This window comes from Myotis lucifugus, unplaced genomic scaffold (genome assembly GCF_000147115.1).
Source record: "Myotis lucifugus unplaced genomic scaffold, Myoluc2.0 scaffold_53, whole genome shotgun sequence".
In the NCBI taxonomy this organism is placed as follows: domain Eukaryota; kingdom Metazoa; phylum Chordata; class Mammalia; order Chiroptera; family Vespertilionidae; genus Myotis; species Myotis lucifugus.
This window is the reverse complement of record NW_005871101.1, coordinates 2,243,834-2,265,357: the sequence shown is the minus strand read 5'-3', so window position 1 is coordinate 2,265,357 and position 21,524 is coordinate 2,243,834. Positions and strand designations below refer to the sequence as shown.

Below are 21,524 nucleotides of genomic sequence, written 5' to 3'. Positions count from 1 at the left end.
TTTATTGAGGTATAGTTGACATACAACAAACTATATGTTTAAAAGTGTACAATTTGAGCCCGGCTGGTGATGCTCAGTGGTTGAGCACTGACTCATGAACCAGGAGGTCACGGTTCAATTCCTGGTCAGGACAATGCCCGGGTTGTGGGCTCAATCCCCAGTAAGGGGGCATGCAGGAGGCAGCTGATTGATGATTCTCTCTCATCATTGATGTTTCTATTTCTCCCTCTTCCTTCCTCTCTCTGAAATCAATAAAAACATATTTTGGAAAAAAAAGTGTAAAATTTGATGAGTTTTAATACCCAGAAAATCATCACCACAAGCAAGATATATGGAGCATATCCGTTACCCTCAAAGGTGTCCTTGGGCTTTGAAATTCCTCACTCCTGCCCCTCCATCCCAGGCAACTACCGATCTGCTTTCTGTTGCTATGGATTAGTTTGCATTTTCTAGAGTTTTATAGGAATGAAATCATACAGCATGTCTGATTTTTGGGCGAGGGGTCGGTGTCGCTTCTTTCACTCAGCATAATTATTAGTGTATGGGTTGTGTATATTAGTTTACTTCTTTTTATTGCTGAGTAGTATTTTATCATCTTGAAGTACCACAATTTATTTATCCATTCTTCTGTTGATGGACATTGAGGTTGTGTCCAGTTTTGGGCTATTACAAATAAAAGTATTTTGGCAATCAGTTACAAGTTTTTGTATGGATATATGTTATATGTAATATGCTAGGTATATATGTTTGTTTGTTTTTTTTTCGAATTAAAGAGTCACATTTATTGCAAATCCGGGACAATGGGGGGGCATGTCGCTTTCCCAGATCTCATAGTGCCCTCCCCAGCCCCAACACCAGATTTATATAGGCCAAGATCACAAAGGTATTGATTACATCCCAAGGTTTGGAATGAGGAACCTGGTTACAAAAAAGCAGTTTACAGAAGCAGAAGCAGTTTACTTAAGCATGTTATCTAAATTATAGTTTTGCGTTTCTGGATCACTGAATTGACAGAAGCACATTATCTACATGCTTGTTTTTTATAAAATAAGAAAAGACATGTTTGAAAAAGAGATGAGGTGGGGTATTGCACCGCAGGCACATTCCCAGGCAGATGGCTTTTAGAAAGGAGCTTATGTGAAAGTTAAGGATCTGGACATTGATACCTTTGTAAAACTGTTTATGTCTGGTAATCCCTGGAAAGTCTTCTTGCACTCCCAGGCATAGCGTACCCCACGCAGAAGACAGCTGGCTTAGAAAAGTCCCCAAGTACTTCTCTTAGTTCTGGCCTCTGCAGGAGGATCAGACAAAGGCCCACCTGGGAGAAACCCCTTGCAGTAGTGGGGTGGGGCTGAGTTGAGAGTTGAGGCAAGAGGGGCTCTAGGAGCCTGATAGGGCACCGGTGCTCCCAGACTGCAGTTTATGCTCTGGTTTTTGGGAAAGTCTGTCCTTGTTAGCATCCCATCTCCAATTGCATTGTATTCCTTCCCAAACTCTTCTCTCACTCATCCCTTCATCCCAGGCAACCACTGATCTGCTTTCTGTATATAAATAACAACGTATGTTGTTTTATGTGCTTTTAAATTCATATAAATGCCATTATTCAGCACATAATTCTGGAACTTCCCTTTCTCCACTGGGTATTATCTCTTGAGTTTCATTCTTGTGGAAGGAGAACAATTATATTCTCTTTTAAAAATTCTTTTTTTAATTGTGGTAAAATATACATAACATAAAATTTACCATTTCAACCTTTTTTAAATGTACAAATCAGTGTCATTAAGCACATTTACATTGTTATGCAACCATCCCCACTACCCATTTCCAAAACTTTTTCATCATCCAAACAAAATTCTACCCATTAAACAATAACTCCTCATCTCTTATCATCTAGCTACTGGTAACCTCTCCTATATTTATTTTCTCTATGAATTTGTCTCTAGGTCAATCACACCCCTTCTTCATAGACTCCAGTTACGTGTGTATTAGGCCTCTTGAAATTATCTTAAAGCTCAGTAATGCCCTGTTAATTTTTTCAGTCTTTTTCTCTGCATTTCATTTTGGATACTTTTATGTTGTGAATTGAAGTTTATTAATCTTCCTCTGCCATGTCTAATCTGCCATTAAGCCTACCTGGTATATTTTTCATTTCAGACATAGTTTTTCTAGATGTTCAGTTGGGTCTGTTTAAATGGGTTCCATCTTTACTTAACATGCTGAATACCTCTAGCTTCTTGAACATGTTGGATATAATTATAACAACTCTTTTAATGTCCATGTCTACAAATTCTTTGTCAATTCTTTGTTATGTGTCAGTTCGGGGTCAATTTCAATTGATTGATTTTTTTTCTCCCAGTAAAGGTCATTTTCCTGCTTCTTCACATGCCTGGTTATAATAATATTTATTAAATTCTGGACAGTGTGACTTTTGTCTTATTGGATGTTGAATATCTTTGTATTCTTATAAATATTTTTGAGCTTTGTTCTGGAATGCATTTAAGTTACTTGGGAGCAGTTAATTCTTTGTTGCTTAATTTCCAATATCTGGAACCATTTGAAAACTTATTTTGTATAGTTTTTTTGTTGTTTTATGTGGAGGGTTAAATCCAGTTCCTATTACCCCATCTTCTCCAGAAGTGGAAGTTGAGGATGGGCAGCTTGATAGGATAGCATGTGCGTCTGTAACCACTAATTTCCACCTCCCAGAAAAAAAGAAGTAAGAAACCAGAAATCCATTAGTGTTGTGATAGGGCCCAATGTTAAAGGGATTACTGCCCAAGCACCATCGCATTCTTGGGAAGTTTTTACAAATCTGTATTTTAAGTAGGGACACTGGGTTCAGAACACTACCATGTCCAGAGGCAGTGGGGAGATCCTGGTGGGAACAGAGAGTGAGTCTGTTAATCTGTGGCAGACTCAAATATCAGGGAGAGGAGTGCAGTGGTGCCAACTTTGGTTTTAGGCTATATTGATTCTTTTAAATGTGGGGCACTGAATTCAGTCATATATTGGAATTTACTATATATAACTAGTGTTATATATGCATCAGGTTATCTCATAAATAATTGACTCTTGCAGATTTACCAAACAGTTTGAGGTCCAGTGCTCTAATTTGCTTCTTTCTTTTTATGGTTGAGAAGAAAATAAAGATTTACTGAAAAAATACCAGTTCTGCTGGATAATATACAGATTTCACTATCTTGAAATTTGTTTAACTGAGCAGATCTCACTCTGGGTCTGTGGCCATTTTAGGATGTAAATTCAGATTTTAGTAATAGAGTGGACCTTACGAAATAACTTTTCCTTTCATCTTTGCTTCATGGTGACTCTCTATGGAATATTTTGCTTCTGAGTAATGTGTCCTGCTTTATCAGGCATTAAATAGTTGGTCTAAAAGGTAATACCTGAACCAAAGATATTCAGTCCAATAAAAATAAAATAGATTTGAATATACGTAATGTCAGCTATTAACTCTTATTTCCACACTTTCTTGTGGTTATTCAAAAGTATTAGTCTCTAAGTGCACATTGAAATTGGGTACAGCCTGACCTAGGTTTCATCCAACAGCAAGTAGACACTGGTTTGGCAAAAAGACAATGCCTAGCAAAAAGGAAAAATTGATTTTTATTTATTTATTTATGTATTTAAAATTTTTATTTTTTTTTGTTTTGGCCTTCGAAATTGTCTTTCTTTCTGAACATTCCTTTACAACCATCCACCCAGGATTGACTCCCACACATGCAGCTGGAGGCCCAATACCTCTCCCCGTCCCCAAGCAAATCAGATTCATGTTTCTGATTGCAGGACACTTTGCCTTTGAGGTCCCATGAACTCCCCAACCTTTGCCCCTGCAATCCTGTTCCCGGGCTTGGTCCCTCCCTTTCCCCATTCACACTGAGCATGAACCTGAAACGTAGGTGCCCCCTGCATCATGCACCCCAGCCCGAGGTTTCAGCTTCCAAAGGCCCAGAAAGAAGCCTTTGCTGGGTGCACCCAGTGAGCAGGGTCATTACAGGGGCACATCGCGGGCTCCATGTCATGAAAATGCCACCTTATAAAACTTCCTATGTCTACGATGCTTGGTGGCAAGATGGATGGTCCTGGGCTGTCCTAACTCCCTCAGTACCCCCGTGAGCTCAGCCCGGATCAGGGCAAGTCTCCCCTGGTTGACAGTCCCTTGGATCCCGTCACACTCCAGGGGGACGGGGTACACCTCGACCTCTAAACTGTGCAGCCCAGTTGTGTGGCGCAGCAGCTTCTCCACGGTGGCCACGGGGAAGTTGTTTATAGAGATGGTGAATTTCCTGAGCTGGTGGCAGCGGCTTAGGACAGGCAGGATGGCCTCGACTTGGGAGTCCGCCATCTCACATTTATCCAGACCCAGGTCCTGGAGGGTGGGTGCCACTGCCTCCAGCAGAGCTCGGAGGGGCTCACTGAAATCCGCAAGGCTGAGGCCCAATAGATGCAGGATCTTCAGCTGCCTGAGGTTTGGGCACTGGAACAGGTGTGTCAGGTCTGAATGTGTCAGCTGCTGGCAATATGTTAGGCAGAGTTTGTTCAAGGGAGTTTGCAGGCACCTGAGCATCTGGTCCAGACGGCCTCGGAGGAAGGAGGGAGAATCCATGTCGAGCTCCCGGAGGTGCCGAAGCCTGAGCATCTGAGAGAGGAATTGGGAAAAGGATCGCTGCTCTTCTTGCTTCTGCCTTTCCCCCTCCTGCTCCTCTGCCTCCTGCTCCTGCTCTTCCCTCTCCAACTCCTCTTCCTCCCTCAGCTCCTGCTCCTCTTCCTGTTGTTCTTCTTCCTCCCCCTCCTCCTCCTGCTCTTCGTCCTCTTCCTCCTCATCCAACACATAGATGTGGGGGAGATAGAGTGTCTGCAGGTTACTCATCTGACCCAGGTAGAGAGCAAACGTCCCCAGGGTGGGCAGGTCCCAGGTGCAGTTCACTTTCACCTCCTGGATGCAGTCCAGCTGCACCCTATCCAGGATCCTCCTGACCCTCTGGAAGGGCACCTCAGAAATCCTCAGTGCCTTGCAGCACAGGTGTACCAACCCTTCCCTCTGCTGGGCCCATTGGATGATGTGCATGAAAAACTCATCCTGGTCCTTTTCATTGAAGTTAAGGTCTAGGAACACCTCCAAGGGAGCCAGGGGATGCTTCATGTTGGGGCTGGAGCTGTGCACAGTCACTGGTCCCGTCGGTGAGCAATTCCGGGCGCTGACTCTAAGCCACATATCCCAGAAGTTGGCACCCGTGTTCCTTAAATCCCGCACCCGCAGTTTGCACCTCCTGGGCCGAACCTCCTGGGCAAGCAGAACTTCAAGCGCGTCAAACACGGCTTTTAAGCCCATAGCCCTGGTTGGGGCATGATCAGGGAACAGATGCCTCAGGACCCCCAGAGGGAGGACAGTGAAGGGCCAGGCTTGGGCCACCGCCTTCAGTAGCTGGGGGCGGTGTCCACCATGGTACGCCATGACGAACAGGTACGGGAAGAGGTTGGCAGGCAGGTACTCCAGAGCTGCGATGGCCGAGGCCTGGTCCCTCAGCAGGCTCTTTGCTGCCAGCTCCAGGAGTGTGGGTGGCGTCCGGATGCTCATCTTCAAGGTGCTCAGAAAGGAATCCTGCAGAAACGTCTGCTGTGACCGGGTTGGCTGGGGCTCAGATCTCAGACCTGATGGAGAACCACGCACTGACTGCACAGCTGGAGGACTCTGAATCTCTCTTCTGGTGCCTGAGGTTTTTATGCACCTTCTCAAATGCTAACATCCAATCAGAACCCCTGGTCTAAACCCCATAATCCTAATGGGATTTATGTGTTTCTCCCTATTAATTGATTGACCCAGATATCCGTTTAGGAAAGAGAAAGTTAGGGAGGGGCAAGGTTGAAGAATGGCTCATTGATTCCTTCCAAAGGCACTGACTGAGGTGGACGGATGGCCCATAGTTATCCCACTTGGTGTGAGAGAGTGAAGGGTGTAATGGGTTCCTGACGTTAGAAAGGAAAAAAACACAACCTGAGAGCATGGTTGCTGGGATCTTTGGCCACATTAGAGTAATCCTAATTATCCACAGTTAAAACAGGCGGGAAGACAATGGTGGCATCCCCAAGAAAAAAAGAAATGTGTCCATGCATCTAGTTGTCACTTAGGTTTTATGTCAGGTGACACAGCAGATCATGAGCTCCTTCCGGGAGCAAGCAGGGGTTGTTTGAGGATGTGGGGGCCCTTCAGACCACAAGGCTTCTCTGAGGGAGGTCAGGACAGAATCACCATGAGAAGCAGGGGTCAGGGCTGGGCAGAGTGGGGCTGAGCCATCCTAATGGAACCCTGTGAATGACCAAGGGCCATGTAACAGGTGGGTGTTTTTCCTTGGAGAGAAGAGAGATGGAAAGACTCTTCTCTGGGTGAATTTAGGATTTAAAAGGAGACAAGCTGGAGGGCAGACAGTGCCATCCTAGAGGGCAAAGGGAAAGATTCCATCTTCTGTCCCTCCCAGGAAGAAAAGGGTGGGTCTCCTCTGGGAAAGAAGGGATTAGCTCAGCAACTGGGTGGAGAAGATTAAATCTAAGAATGTGATTAGAGGGAAAGAGGCCAGGCCTGGGAGTTAGACATTTTCAAGCCCGAGAGGCACTGAAGGCAGATGCATGGGCTCTTTTGGGATCTTGGAGCCCAGGAGAGAAATAAACATGGGCCTATCACAGGTAGCCTGTCACATCATGGCAGCTGCCACGAGGTGACGTTTATCTGCAGGTCGGGGTTCTTCCACAGAGAACCCTTCCCAGGTAGCAAGTGCCTTCCCTCACTACAGCGTGTCTCCATGGCCCCATTACTGCCCTCATGGCACCCCTTCACTTCACCACACCCCCAATGATCTCCCTTATGACCATCGGCCCTCAGGTCCCCTCTTCAGTAAGCCTGTCCCCCAATATCACTCTTTTCTGTATTTGTCTGACAGCCTGTTGTCTTCTGGACCAGAGGCTCTTTGAAGCCAGGGAGCAATCATGGCTCCTTAGATCTCTGCTGTGACCGGGTTGGCTGGGGCTCAGATCTCAGACCTGGTGGAGAACCACGGCACTGACTGCACAGCTGGAGGACTCGTGAAAAATTGATTTTAAAAATATATTTATAATGATGCCTTTAACAATAGTTAAATCCATTTATGGCTTTTGATCAAAGTGCAATAATAAAAACCACACCTATAATGGATCAGGCATACTATGAGTCATTTTAAATATATGGTCTTTAGTTTTCCCATCATATTTGCAATGTAGATAATAGCCCTCTTTTTATATAGGAGAAAATTGAAACTCAAAGAAGTAATTTTGCTGTAGTTGCACAGAGAGACGGGATGTGGAGCATGGGAGAGAGCCTGGATGCAAAGTCCTGCAGGACACCTACCTCTCTGAGAGATTTTCGATGCTTCTTGAGTGCGAGAGAGATTTTTGAGAGGAAGACTCCAATATGTCTTTGCTTTCCTGAGAAGGGCTAGTGGAAGGAAAGCCAAAATAAAAATGGAACTAAGGAAGACTGGTGGGATAATACCCAGAGATGAGAGAAGGAAGTAGGGATAGAGTGGCCAAGTTAGAGAACAGGACAGACATACTCATAGCACGACAGGAGATGACTTCATTTTTCTCGATCAAGTACTACACCCAGTTCTCTGCTGAGAGTGATTGAGGTTTGAATGGGGTTGTTGGCATGTAATGTGTGGTAACACTTGGTGTAACCACAGGAATGAGCAAAAGAATGGCAGTGTTGAGGACCCAGCTCAGGCCCCAACTATGTTCAGAATGACTTTTTCATCCAGAATGCCATTCTATGAGGAGATGTATCATCTCATTGATTGCCAGGGATGACTCAGTTTTTTTTGGCCAGTTGACCAAGGGAGGTGTTTCTTCCTTCCCCTCTCGGTGTGTAAGTTTACTGAAACTATATATTTACATTTATAAGCTCAAATAGGACTGCTCTTAAGTCCAGAGTACTTCAGTAGCTACACTTCTTTCTATGAGTCTCTTGAGCAGGCTCTCAGGTGAAGGAAGAATTTGACAAAATGATTACATGGAAACCTCAATGGAACTACTTTCACTTCCTCTTTTATTTATTTTTATTTATTTTTTTAATTAAATCTTTATTGTTCAGATTATTACAGTTCCTCTTTTCCCCCCCCGTAGCTCCCCTCCACCAGGTTCCCACCCCGCCTTCTGCCCTTACCCCTGCCATTGTCCTCATCCATAGGTGTATGATTTTTGTCCAGTCTCTTCCCACACCCCCCACACCCCTTCCCCCCTGAGAGTTGTCACTCCACTCCCTTTCTATGTCCCTGATTCTATTATATTCACCAGTTTATTCTGTTCATCAAATTATTTATCTTCTTAAAGGATACCTTTCAGCATTTCGTATAATACTGGTTTGGTGGTGATGAACTCCTTTAGCTTTTTCTTATCTGTGAAGCTCTTTATCTGACCTTCAATTCTGAATGATAGCTTTTCTGGGTAAAGTAATTTTGGTTGTAGGTTCTTGCTATTCATCACTTTGAATATTTCTTGCCACTCCCTTCTGGCCTGCATAGTTTCTGTTGAGAAATCAGCTGACAGTCATATGGGTACTCCCTTGTAGGTAACTGACTGTTTTTCTCTTGCTGCTTTTAAGATTCTCTCTTTGTCTTTTGCTCTTGGCATTTTAATTATGATGTGTCTTGGTGTGGTCCTCTTTGGATTCCTTTTGTTTGGGGTTCTCTATGCTTCCCGGACTTGTAAGTCTATTTCTTTCACCAGATAGGGGAAGTTTTCTGTCATAATTTCTTCAAATAGGTTTTCAATATCTTGCTCTCTCTCTTCTTCTGGCACCCCTATAATTCGAATGTTGGTACGCTTGAAGCTGTCCCAGAAGCTCCTTACACTATCTTCATATTTTTGGATTCTTTTTTCTTTTTGTTTTTCCGGTTGGGCGTTTTTTGCTTCTTCGTATTTCAAATCTTTGACTTGATTCTTGTGATCCTCTAGTCTGCTGTTGGAACTCTGTATAATACTCTTTATTTCAGTCAGTGTATGCTTAATTTCTAGTTGGTCCTTTTTCATATCCTTGAGGGTCTCACTAGATTTATTGAGGGTCTCACTAAATTTATCGGCGGTTTCTAGAAAATTCTTGAAAAACCTTATAACCGTGGTTTTGAACTCTATATCCAGTAGTTTGCTTTCCTCCATTTCTGTCATGTGTGACCTGTTTCTTTGTCTCCGCATTTTTTATGCTTCCCTGTGTTGATAGAGTGGCTTTCTGTGCTAGGTGTCCTATAGGGCCCAGTGGCTCAGCCTCCCCAATTACCTGAGGTGGACACTCTTGGTGCACCCCCTTGTGGGCTTTGTGCACAGTCTTGTTGTAGTTAAGCCTTGATTGTTGTAGGTATCACTGGGAGGAATTGACTTCCAGGCCAATTGGCTGTGAGAATCAGTTGTGTCTGCAGTGGGAGAACTTCTGTGCTGGAGACACCCTTCTGGGGCAAGACTTGCTTCAGTGGGGCTTTGGTGCTCACTGAGTCTGCCCCCTGAGTGTGTCCCTTATGGATCTGAGGAGTTGTAATCTGGATGGTCCCACTCTGACCACTGGGTACACTGGTTCTTGGATATCTAAGGAGGTGCTAATTTAGCCTCTTCCTGAGGCTACCCACCAGGAGCTATGGAGAGATCTGCAGATTCCTCTTCTTTGTTTGGGGTTTGGAGGTGCCCAGATGAGGCCCAGCTGTGAAGCAATGCAAGCTGCTGTGGGGCCTTGGGCCTTCTTTTGGATGTTCTGGGTCTGTCTGGCCCAGCTGCAGTTTGTTAGGTAATTTTAGATTGCAAAGGGCTAGGGCATTCATATGCAAAAGCCTCTGTGCACAGCTTGGGTGGGGCGGGGTCTCAGGGAATCAACAGGGCGGAGCAAACAGCTATGGCTGATCCTCAGCCCTGCCCTAAGAGGACCTGGGTCTCACTGTTCCGCGGTAATCGCTGCAAGCACCTCTGAGTGAAAGCCTCCCTCCAGTTCCGACCGATGCCAGACAGTCCAGTTTCTTCCCGTATGAGTCTGGGTCCCCAGAGACTCACCCGGAACTAGTGTTCAGAGCAGTCGGGAGATTGTGTCTCCCTCCCTATTGAAAAAGACAACCACGTCCTCAGTTGCCAGCCCTTTCCGTGTGTGCCTCCGTACCTCTGCAATTTACTTCCACACCTCCTCTGAGTCTCAGTGTGCTTTTCTCTTTCCTTCTAGTTTTAGAATTTCTACTCGGCCAACCTTCCTGTGGTTCTGGATGATGTCCGTTTTGTCTTTTAGTTGTTTTCTTGAAGTGGTTGTGCGAGGCTGCAATTTCCGGTGTGTACCTATGCCGCCATCTTGGTTCTCTCACTTCCTCTTTTAAAGAAACAGGTGACAGGAAGCTTGTCCCTGGGTATTAGTCATATGGCAGTGACAGTCTCAACCTGTGGGTCGCGACCCCTGAAAATACATCCTGCATATCAGATATTTACATTATGATTCATAGCAGTAGCAAAATTACAGTTATGAGGTAGCAATGAAAATAATTTTATGGTTGGAGGTCACCACAACACGAGGAACTGTATTAAAGGGTTGCGGCATTAAGAAGGTTAAGAACCACTGAAAAGGAATAGTAGTTAATGATTTATCTAAAGCCAAAAAAAAAAAATCAATGATGTAACAAGGACTGGAATGAATAATTTGAGCTTCTAATGCATTATTTATGGATGGTCACTTTCATCGAAACTATTTTTAGATACCCTTGGTAAAGTAGATCTCTTTAAACAAATAATGCTGACTATATGCTAAGTATCTGTCAAGAGAGGGTCAGGTTGAAATTTGGGTCAATTTTTTTGATATCTGAATTTAAAATTCTATGTAATTTGTATGTTTTAAATTTGTTGTATTATTTTTTCCAGTATTTCCTTGTGTACCAGAACGTCCTGGAATGCCCTGTCCAGGAGAAGATAGTGAGTGTTTATATATTTCATACCATTGAATAAGGTTTTTTATGACACAATGGCACAAGTGAAAGAAAATCAGAAATAGAACTTTTAATGCCTTTGGTTTCTTTTCCATTCTTTAGTCTAATTTAGAGTATATTAGGAACTGCCTAAACTCTACTTTGCCATATCAAAATTAGGCAGTTCTTAGTTATAACTTACTGACATATTTATCTATTCTGCATTTGAAAGGAAAGTTAAATCATATTTCTTCTGGGTTTTTAATTTTGGAAAATTTCAAACTTATGGAGAAGTTGAAACAACATTGAAAAAAAGGTACCCATATATCCTTTGCCTAGATTCACCAGTTTTTAACATTATCTGTGTTTGCTCTACCTCTATGTCTGTATGTGTGCACACGTATGCATACATGTATATACATAGGAAACACTTGTTTTATTTTTACTTATATTTGCTGTACCATTTGAGAGTAAGTAACGGCCATAACACTTCACCTCTAAGCACTTCAGCATGCATCCTTAGGAGTTGTTACAGGATTTTCTTTTGAATGTCTAAGCTAGTGATTGCTGTTAATGAATGAATTGAAAGAGTCAAACAGCTATTTGTCCTGATGTAATTTGAATATGCAAACTATATATGAGCATAATTTATTGCTTTTGCTATATGGTATAATTTATTAGTTGTGGATATCAGGCAACTCATTTTCATTTGTGGTTTCTACACATATCCATGACTTCAGAAGGAATTGTGGTAAATATTTTGTTTTTAATTAAATGAAGTAGTTCTAACTTTAAAAAATTTTCAAATTTTTTAATTGATTTTTTTTTTTTTTTGTAGAGAGAGGGAGGGGGAGATGAGAGAGGGAGAGAGAGTAATAGCAATGTGAGAGAGAAAAATTGATCTGTTGCTTCCCTCTTACACCCCAGTTGGGGATTGAACCCACAGTCTGGTGCCCTGAATGGGAATCGAACTTGCCACCTTTTGGTGTACAGGACAACACTCCAACCACTGGGTCACACCGGCCAGGGTTGTAGTTCTAACTTTTAATTCTGTGACTCTCCATGCAACTTGGAAAGAAGAAAAAAATTAAAGAACTATGGGTGTTCGTATATAAAGTTAAATGGAGCCATGTACTATGTAGGAAAGTGGTGAACTATAAGAAATAGATAGAACTCTGAGCAGTAGTGAAAAATGTAGGTTTGGATTCAGCTAGGAATAGTTCTCTGGACTTCCAGGGGCAGGTGGATTAAAGCTGGCGTAGGCTGCCTTCACAAAGCAAGTGGACTTTCTCTCTGGCCGAGCCCGGGTTTTAAAAGACTTGCCATGTGGCAGATCTTGGTTCTAGAGTTCCATCTGCCATTGTATTATGGGTCTGCAGCATACAGATAAAATATTTCCTAACTTTTTCACTATATTTCATGCTCACTTTCCCTCTTTAAAATTTGCTGGTGGAGATTTTAACACTACCCCTTCTACAGTATAATAAATATTAACAAACTAGAGCAGGGGGGAAATTGATAACCATTAATGTGGTCTCCTGGCTCTTAATTTCTAGCCAACATTAACATGTTTAAATTTAAGATATATCAAGATGTAGTTCATGAAAGCTGAAATAGAATGTTCTTTCAGCTTTGGTTACTCCTAACAGAATAAATAATTAAAAATAAAACATCTAGGCGTGGCTCAGTAGTTGAGTGTCAACCTATGAACCAGGAGGTCACGGTTCGATTCCCTGCCAGGGCACGTGCCTGGTTGCAGGCTTGATCCCAATGTAGGACGTGCAGGAGGCAGCCTATCAGTGATTGTCTCATCATTGATGTTCCTATTTCTCTCTCCCTCTTCCTTCCTCTCTGAAATCAATAAAAATATATTTAAGTAAAAATAAAACATCTATATTTAAGGTTGTTATATATTACACTATCTCAAGATTAATTCAGAGCATTTCAATTGGTCTTGTCTATTTAAATTTTAAATAGTAAATCCAGTGCTACATTTGCTTTAAAATGAGTTTAGAAACCTAATGGAATCTTTCCACAGTATTAACTATTATTATGGAATATTTCTTAATGACTAATAGACAATATATATAATAGTGATTGACTTAAAACCAAAATTTCACAGGTAGTCTAGAATGATTTTGTGGTAGTTCTTTGTTTAGGAAAAGCATTAATTTAAAGACAATTGGATGAAAGGTTGTTGGGGAGGAGAATATTCTTGTGGTTACAAAATGTCACTTAGATATTTGTAAGACGACTTACAAAAAGGAAAATGTACCTTTACGATAAAGAGAACTAGCAATCCCTGCCTTCAACAGAGTGAGCACCAGTAGTGAGAGTTTGTGTATTTCTTGATGTGTCACCAGTGGATTATTTTTGGCAAAATATTTATTAATGACTCTAATGAGGAAACAGATAAATCCAGAATGTAGAACCTAAGACAACTGCCTAGACTTAAAAAACAAAAAAAATCCTCAACCTTATGGAAAACAACAGCGTTGAGTGTTTTAGCATACATGAAAGAGACAAAAAAGGTATAGCATCCTTGCAATTATCATTTTCTAAACAGTGACAATCCAAATGCAGTGCCTGAATCTTGATTAGATCCTGAAGAGAAAAAGGAAGCTATGAATGACACATTGAGGGCAAATAGAGAAATTTGCATCTGAACTTCATATTAGGTAATATTAAATTAATGCTAATTTTCTAAGACATGGTAATGGTATTGTGCTTAAGTGGAATTAGGGGGAATGTCCTTAATCTTAGGCAATGGGAGTTTAAGGGTGAAGTGTTAAGGATATCTGCAACTTACCTTTAAGTGATTCAGGAGGAAGTGTATGTGTAAATAGAGAGGAAAGCAAGTGCTTGCTTAGGTAGTACATATACTGTGTCAAAATAAAATGTTAGTAATTGGTAAATCTTGGTGAAGGATGCAGGTGTTTATTGCAAAAACAGAAAAGTAATGATAGTTACTGAGCCATTTATATTCCATGGGCTATATTTTCATCAAGTCCCTTGATGAATCCAGTTTATTTTTTTCACTTTCAGGTTTTTATCGATATAAATTATTTTCTTGCTATCAATATCATGAAAAAAATAACAGACTTAATTATAATAATGATTTTTATACACACTTGCTCTTTTTTAAACTCTCAATCTTTTTTCAGAGTCCATCTACCGCAGAGGTGCACGCCGCTGGAGAAAGCTTTATTGTGCAAATGGCCACACTTTTCAAGCCAAGCGTTTCAACAGGGTAAACCTTAGTTTGTTGAATGTTGATAATTTGAGAAATCTATTTTCCCCTCTCTATTATGAAAGAAAGGTAGTCTTGTTATTCCCCTTTAAAGGAGTAAGGCTGCCTAACATTCCCAGTTTATGCAGTACACCTGTTTTCTTGATGTAATTTTTAATAGAATCTCTTGTCACTCTTAAAAATGTTCCTGATTTGATGATTAGTTATATGGTTACCCTAGCTATAAGAATGTTGTATTTAAAAAATTTTTTTTTCTTTATTGATTAAGGTATTACATATGTGTCCTTATCCAGAATGTTGTATTTTTAAATATAACTCCAGATACTCATAAAATAAACAAGTTTTATTTTGCAAATCATTTAATATTGTAATTTTAATTTTCACTGTTTAGAAAATAATTGCAAACACTTCTCTAGCTTTTACTATGTTTCAGGCACTTTTCCAAATGCTTGACATATACTAATTCATTTAATCCTTACCACAATCTTGTGAGATAGGTACTATATATTTCCATTTTATAGATGAAGAAACAGGGGTGGGGCATTTAAATAACTTGCCCAAGATGAGAAAGCTAGGAAGTTGCAGAGCCAGGGTTTGAAAACATTTTATCTCCACAAGTTCACATTTTTAACTATTCTTGATAACTATAAAACAATGGACTCCTGTTTCCATTTTAAAACTGGTGCCATGTTCCGAATTCATTAATGTAAATAGAAGTCACCACCCAAGGTACCACTGATAATTAAAAAGCTTTGACCCTGGCTGATCTGACTCAGTTGGTTGAGCTTTAGCGCTATGCACCAAAAGGTCGTTGGTTTGATCCTGGTCAGGGCACGTACCCAGGTTGTGTGTTGGGGTATGTACGGGAGAAAGCTGATTGATGTTCTTCTCTCTTTTTCTCCCTCTCCCTTCCTCTCTCTATAAAATCAATAAAAATATATTAACAACAACAAAAAAGCTATAAAATGAAAAGTCACTTTAGGTATTGCTCTTTAAGAGAGCAGGGCTTTGGTTTGACCTCTGAACAGTCTGGAAGGTTTATTTTTGATCGAGAGTCCTTGTACCGTATTTTCTGCCATATGTTTTCCAAGTTTACTCACTTTTCCTATTTTCATAAATCTAAACCTAATTATATGAAGACTGAAAAGTCTTGGACTTATAACAGAAAACAACATGTTGCAAATTTCACTCTCTCTTTAAACAGTTTTTTAAATTAATTTTTAGAGAGAGAGGAAGGGGGAGAGAGAAACATTGATGTGAGAATGAAACATCCATCTGCTGTCTCTTGCATGCCCCCTACTGGGGAGCAAGCCCGTAGCCCAGGCATGTGCCCTCACCTGGAATCAAAAAGGCAACCCTTCAGTGCACGGGACAACACCCAACCAATTGAGCCACATGGGCCAGGACTCACTGTCTCTTTAAAACAAACTCTCTTTTCTGTTTATTTTCCCCAGACCATCATAATAGCTTTGAAAAAGTTTGGTATGATGAAGAGAACTGAATTAGAGAAGAAAGCCACTTATTTTCTCTATTTTATGAACAAACTGTTGGGGAATGATTATGACTTTTTTTTTTTGCTGTTTCACTGAATTCTTTCGAATTACTCTTTCCAGCGTGCCCACTGTGCCATCTGTACTGACCGGATATGGGGACTTGGACGCCAGGGATATAAATGCATCAACTGCAAACTCCTGGTTCATAAGAAGTGCCACAAACTTGTCACAATTGAATGTGGGCGACATTCTTTACCACCGGTAAGACACAGTTGTCTTCTTTATTTTTAATAGAGCATTTTTTATAATGTTACTAGAACAGAGGTCTAAAGTGTGTGTGTGTGGGGGGGGGCGGTGAAGGAATCACAACTCAACAGTGTTGTTATAGAATGTGGGTAGGAATATTTTACAGTCAGCTCACATATTGTGAATTTGGGAATTGTCATTACAAATTTGTTTGTAGGTTATAGTTTTATGTTTAGCCTGATATAAAATCCTCTGGTCTAAAGTAGGAAGATATAGGGAGAAGCATTTAAGAGATTCTTTTCTCTTTTTTTAAAAAAATATATTTTATTGATTTTTTACAGAGAGGAAGGGAGAGGGATAGAGAGTTAGAAACATCGATGAGAGAGAAACATCGATCAGCTACCTCCTGCACACTCCCTACTGGGTATGTGCCCGCAACCAAGGTACATGCCCTTGACCGGAATTGAACCTGGGACCCTTGAGTTCGCAGGCCGATGCTCTATCCACTGAGCCAAACTGGTTAGGGCTCTCTTCTTTAAGCTGACCTCATTAGTTGATAGCTTCCATTACTCGAGCATGGACACTAAGCACAGATCAGGTAAGAACAGTCTTCACGTTTGCTATTTAAAGTATCAGATTAATTGGAGAGTTTTGCTTTTAAAATTTTTATTTTTCACTTTCTTTTGTTTCTTTGAATATATTTTTATTTATTTCAGAGAGGAAGGGAGGAGAGAGAGATAGAAACATCAATGATGAGAGAGAATCATTGATTGGCTGCCTCCTACACACCCCCTACTAGAGATCGAGCCTGCATCCCAGGCATGTGCCCTTGACCAGAATCAAACCCGGGACCCTTCAGTCCGCAGGCCGACGCTCTATCCACTGAGCCAACTGGCTAGGGCTATTTTTCACTTTCTTTTTTAAATCCTCACTTGAGGATATTTTTCCATTGATTTTAGAGAAAGTGGAAGAGATAGGGAAAGGCAGAGAAAAATATAGATGTGAGAGAAACACACCAATTGGTTGCCTCCTGCACATGCCCTGGCCAGGGCCTGGGCCAGGGAGGAACCTGCAACTGACTCAAACCTTTGACTGGAATCGAACCCGGGACTCTTTGGCTGACACTCTATCCACTGAGCCAAACCAGCTAGGGCAGTGATGGCGAACCTTTTGTGCTAGGCGTGTCAGCATTTTGAAAAACCCTAACTTACTCTGGTGCCGTGTCACATATAGAAATTTTTTGATATTTGCAACCATAGTAAAACAGATTTATATTTTTGATATTTATTTTATATATTTAAATGCCATTTAACAAAGAAAAATCAACCAAAAAAATGAGTTCGCATGTCACCTCTGACACGCATGTTATAGGTTCGCCATCACTGAGCTAGGGCTTCACTTTCTTTTTTAAATATGCAATAAAAACATGTTCATTATAGAAAAAAATAGAGAATACAGATGAATAAAGAAAAATTAAATAAAAATTCCCCATGAAATCTACCATCTAAAGGTCATTTGTGTATATCTTTCCATAAAGATTTATATGTATAAACATTTAAAATTTTTCCATGTAGAAAAAATTTAAACATATATTAAGGGTAGCTGGAACCATGTAATGAACTTCCATAATACCAATCACCCAGCTCCAACAGTTATTAATGCACAACCAGTCTTGTTTCATCTATACCCCGGCCAATTTAACCCTGTGTTATGTTGAAACAAATTCCAGACATGTTTCAGATTGTACCTCTAACAATAAAGATTCTTTTTAAAAACTAAAAACCAAATTCCTTATGTCAGATATCCATCCAGGCAATGTTCATATTTTCAGTTGTCTCATAAATGTTTTGTTTTTACAATTTTCATTATGAATCAGGATCCAAATGAAGCCCATATTTGCAATTGATTGATACGTCTTCCCTATTTTTAAATATACCGATTGCTCTCTCTTTATCTCCCTCTCTCTCCCCTTCTGTGTGTGTTGCTCTCTCACTCTTGCTCACTCTCTTCCCCTCCCCCCCGCCCCCTTACAATTTAAGTGTAGAAGAAACTGTATTGTCATTTAGTTTTGCTTAATTTTTTTCATGGTATTGTTTAAAAATATTCCTCTTTCCTCTTTATTTTCTGTATATTATAGTTGGATCTAGAGGTTTGATTAGATAGTAGGCTTGGGTTTTATTTTTGTGGGTTATTTTTGAGACTACTTTATCAAAGGTGGAGTGTTTATCCATCAGAAGGCACATATGTTTGGATGTCTCATTCTTTTACATGCTTTTTAACAAAAGTGAAATCATATGGGTAATGTTTTCTAACCCATTTTTCTTACTGAGTAATATATTTTTGTCATCTTTCTATATTTAGCTATCTATCTCCTCATCACTTTTAGCATAATATTTTGTTATATGTCAGTACCATAATTTTTTTTAACCTGTTCTTCATGATTGAACAGTGGAGTTGTTTTCTAAATTTTCCTATGAAGAAAATCATAATGAACTTACTGGTGAATAAATCTTAAGAAGAAGAATTATTGGGTTAAAGAATATGTGTATTTAAAAAGATCTGGATGCCTCCTTCTAAATTGTCTTCTAGAACGATTATACCATGTTTACTCATAGTACCTTCTTTGAACAAAGATTATTAGCGGTGTCTCTTTGGTGTTAGAATTATGTAGCTGGTTCATATAAGCTTAGATGTGGGTTTGTACAAGTTACGGAGGTAAAAATCCAATCTTAAGGAAAAACAGAAGGCCAAAAAGTATGAACATAATTTCTCCAGGTTACTATTGATATTTGTGTGCGTATTCCTAGGATGACTTGTGTGAATTTATGAATGGAAAAAAAAAACAACAAGAGGGACAGGGTTAGTGATTATATTTAGAATAGGTGCTAAATGCAGTAAGAAATTCATGAGCCCTATCTTTAAGGCAGCCTTAAATGATAAATGTATAATTAATGTTCCTTCTCAGGTTCACCTTTTCTTGCTGGTATTCATTAAATCTGGGTCCAAGATTAAAGAATTAGTAACATTTTGGTTTGAATTAGTATTATCTTAGGTTATTGACAGTGGTTAAGTCAATTTCTAGGGGGTATTTCTTTTCCTTTTTTGGTTCACTGACACCTTCCCACAAAATTTTACATGGAATTTCAAGAGGTGTATAGACATCTTGAAATCCATCTCTGGGCCTCAGCTAAAGAAGTCAAATACTAGAGACTCCTCCCAGAGACTTAAAGTGTATATGGAGCTTGAAAGATTAGGTAGTATATAAGAGAAATCAGAATATATAGGAGAATAATTTTTATTTCTATTTGATGGCCTGAAAGTAGTTTTGTGTGTTCCTTCTGTTATCTGTAAAATGTGACATTACCTCATTTACAGGAATATTATATGGTGTCAGATAGTAAAATTAAAAGCAAATTAAATATAGTAATATAGTTCTCATTATAAGTTATATTTTGTCAAATTTATGTGTTAATATGATGTGTCTCATTAAAATAATGCTCCAGAATTTATAGAGTTATTGGGATTTAAAAAGAATCCACTAAGTTGCTGTTTCTTTGGAAATGTTTCTAGGAACCAATGATGCCCATGGATCCATCATCCATGCACTCAGACCATGCACAAACAGGTAAAAATGACACTGTCATGAATTATTGTTCATTAACAAAATATTGTTCAAAGACTTCTTTAAGTGATTCTTGCACCTAAGTTTAAAAACATTTCTGTTCTACCCACATAAAAGCGAGGTAACCATATTTTATGGTGGTAATATCATCACAATATTTAACATACATTTGACATTTTAAAAAGACATATGTAAATTACAACAAATGACTATTTTCTCTAATTTAGATTAATTTTGTTTAAGACCCCTTTAAATTCAGCAAACCTAGTTTTTTTTTTTTTTTTTTTCAGTAATGAAAACATACTGATTTTGTGGGCCATGGTGACTCTGTTAAAGTGACCTGTTTTTATTAAAAGCTTTATTATCAGAAGTAGAAAGTATGTAAAAGATACAGAGATGCAGTATAAAAATTCAAAAAAGATCATGTGAATTCAAATGTGAAGTAGATACAAACCTCAAATGTGTATCTGGGAAGTTTAAGGAGCAATTAAAGAGATAGAGAAGCCTAATAGGGGATGAATCAATGAAGGCAAAGCAAGGACTTTTTCTGAAAGGACAGAATATAGTCTCTTGTTCATAGCAGAAGCTGGTTATATGAAATGTAGGCTTTTTTTTTTTTTTTCATCCAAGTGGCTTCAAGGAATAGAAGCCTAGAGTACAGTCTTGTCAGTTCTTTACTTCACCTATGTGGTGCAGTAGTTAGGAGCATTTTAAGTATGAAAGAAGTGAGGAATGAGAGCCAGAGCCCCCTGCTTCCATGCCTCACTCCTACTAACATAATCAAATGGGTTTGAAGAGTCACCTTTATAGAGAAATTGATTAATTTGTAAAGAAGGAAAATATTTTTAAAATAGCAAAAATATTTGGTAAAATCAGCACTTGGTTACTGATTGGTTTTTGCTCTCCTTTACCCTCATTAAAGATTAGGATTTAATTCATATTTATATACACTTTGTTATTAGTAAGACAGCTACTTAATTTTAAATGATCAAGACCAGAAAGAAAAACTAAAATAATCAAATCAAATGAAAATTTTAAGTCAAACTGAGCTTAATGGATGCTGTTTTTCTCTTTTTTTTTATGTTTGGGATTGGGTTTTAGTCATTCCATATAATCCTTCAAGTCATGAGAGTTTGGACCAAGTTGGTGAAGAAAAGGAGGTAAGTTAATTAGTCTTTTTTTAAAAAAATAAATATGTTTAAAAGTAGTTGTTTTTTTAATAAAAATGTTTAAAATAGTTGTTCATGTTAGTTTATTGAAGGTTAATTAGTCTTATTGTACATTATGCCATGAGCTTTTTTTTTAAATCCTCACCGAGGATATACTTCCATTGATTTTTAGAGAGAGTGGAAGGGAGGGGGAGAGACACAGAGAGAGAAACATTGATGTGAGAGAGACACACATTGATTGGTTGCCTCCCTCATGCACCTGGACCAGGCCTGGGGATTGCACCTGCAATGGAGGTACATGCCCTAGACTGGAATAGAATCTAGAACCCTTCAGCTTGTGGGCTGATGCTCTATCCACTGAGCCAAACTGGCTGTGCCATGCCATTACCCTTTTAATAAGACTTGACAGTGTAAAAATATGACAAATTGACTTGCTTAGATTTTTCTTGTTTCTGTCTTTTTTTTTTTTTTTTTTTTTAACTTGAGTTTTTTTGGTACTTGGGTTCTGGCTAGGAAAGAATTCAGAACCAAGAAGACCCAAACTGTAAGAGAACATTTATTTGGTAAATCAAAGAGGCAGGAGAAGTAATTCCTAGAAGAAATGGATTTAGGAAACAAGTTATGGAGATAAAGGAAAGGCTGTTGGAGCTTGGGAGTGAGGAAGCTAGTGGTGACATGCCTGGAGCAGGGAGGGGGAGGGGATGGGAAAAGGGAAAGGCATGGGTGTGTTTCTGGGAGGGAGAGCCTTTTCTTGTTTCTTGAGGTAGGCTTGCATTT

General features: G+C 39.7%; 1 protein-coding gene across 5 annotated transcripts in view; it reads left to right on the top strand.

The window, feature by feature from the left end:
• PRKCI (protein kinase C iota) overlaps positions 1 to 21,524 on the top strand; it is a 67,227-nt gene that overhangs the window by 18,748 nt on the left and 26,955 nt on the right. For 4 of the 5 annotated variants that reach the window (XR_002829312.1, XM_023753897.1, XM_014455958.2 and 1 more), the window contains exons 3-7: positions 10,924 to 10,974; positions 14,132 to 14,217; positions 15,831 to 15,971; positions 19,527 to 19,581; positions 20,680 to 20,738. Coding sequence is in view for 4 of the 5 variants with exons in the window: in XM_023753897.1 (XP_023609665.1) it covers positions 10,924 to 10,974; positions 14,132 to 14,217; positions 15,831 to 15,971; positions 19,527 to 19,581; positions 20,680 to 20,738 (392 nt within the window). In the remaining variant the exon portion in view is untranslated. Of the gene's footprint in view, positions 1 to 10,923; positions 10,975 to 13,533; positions 13,646 to 14,131; positions 14,218 to 15,830; positions 15,972 to 19,526; positions 19,582 to 20,679; positions 20,739 to 21,524 lie in introns of those variants that run through there. The other variant, XM_023753898.1, reaches the window with a different exon arrangement.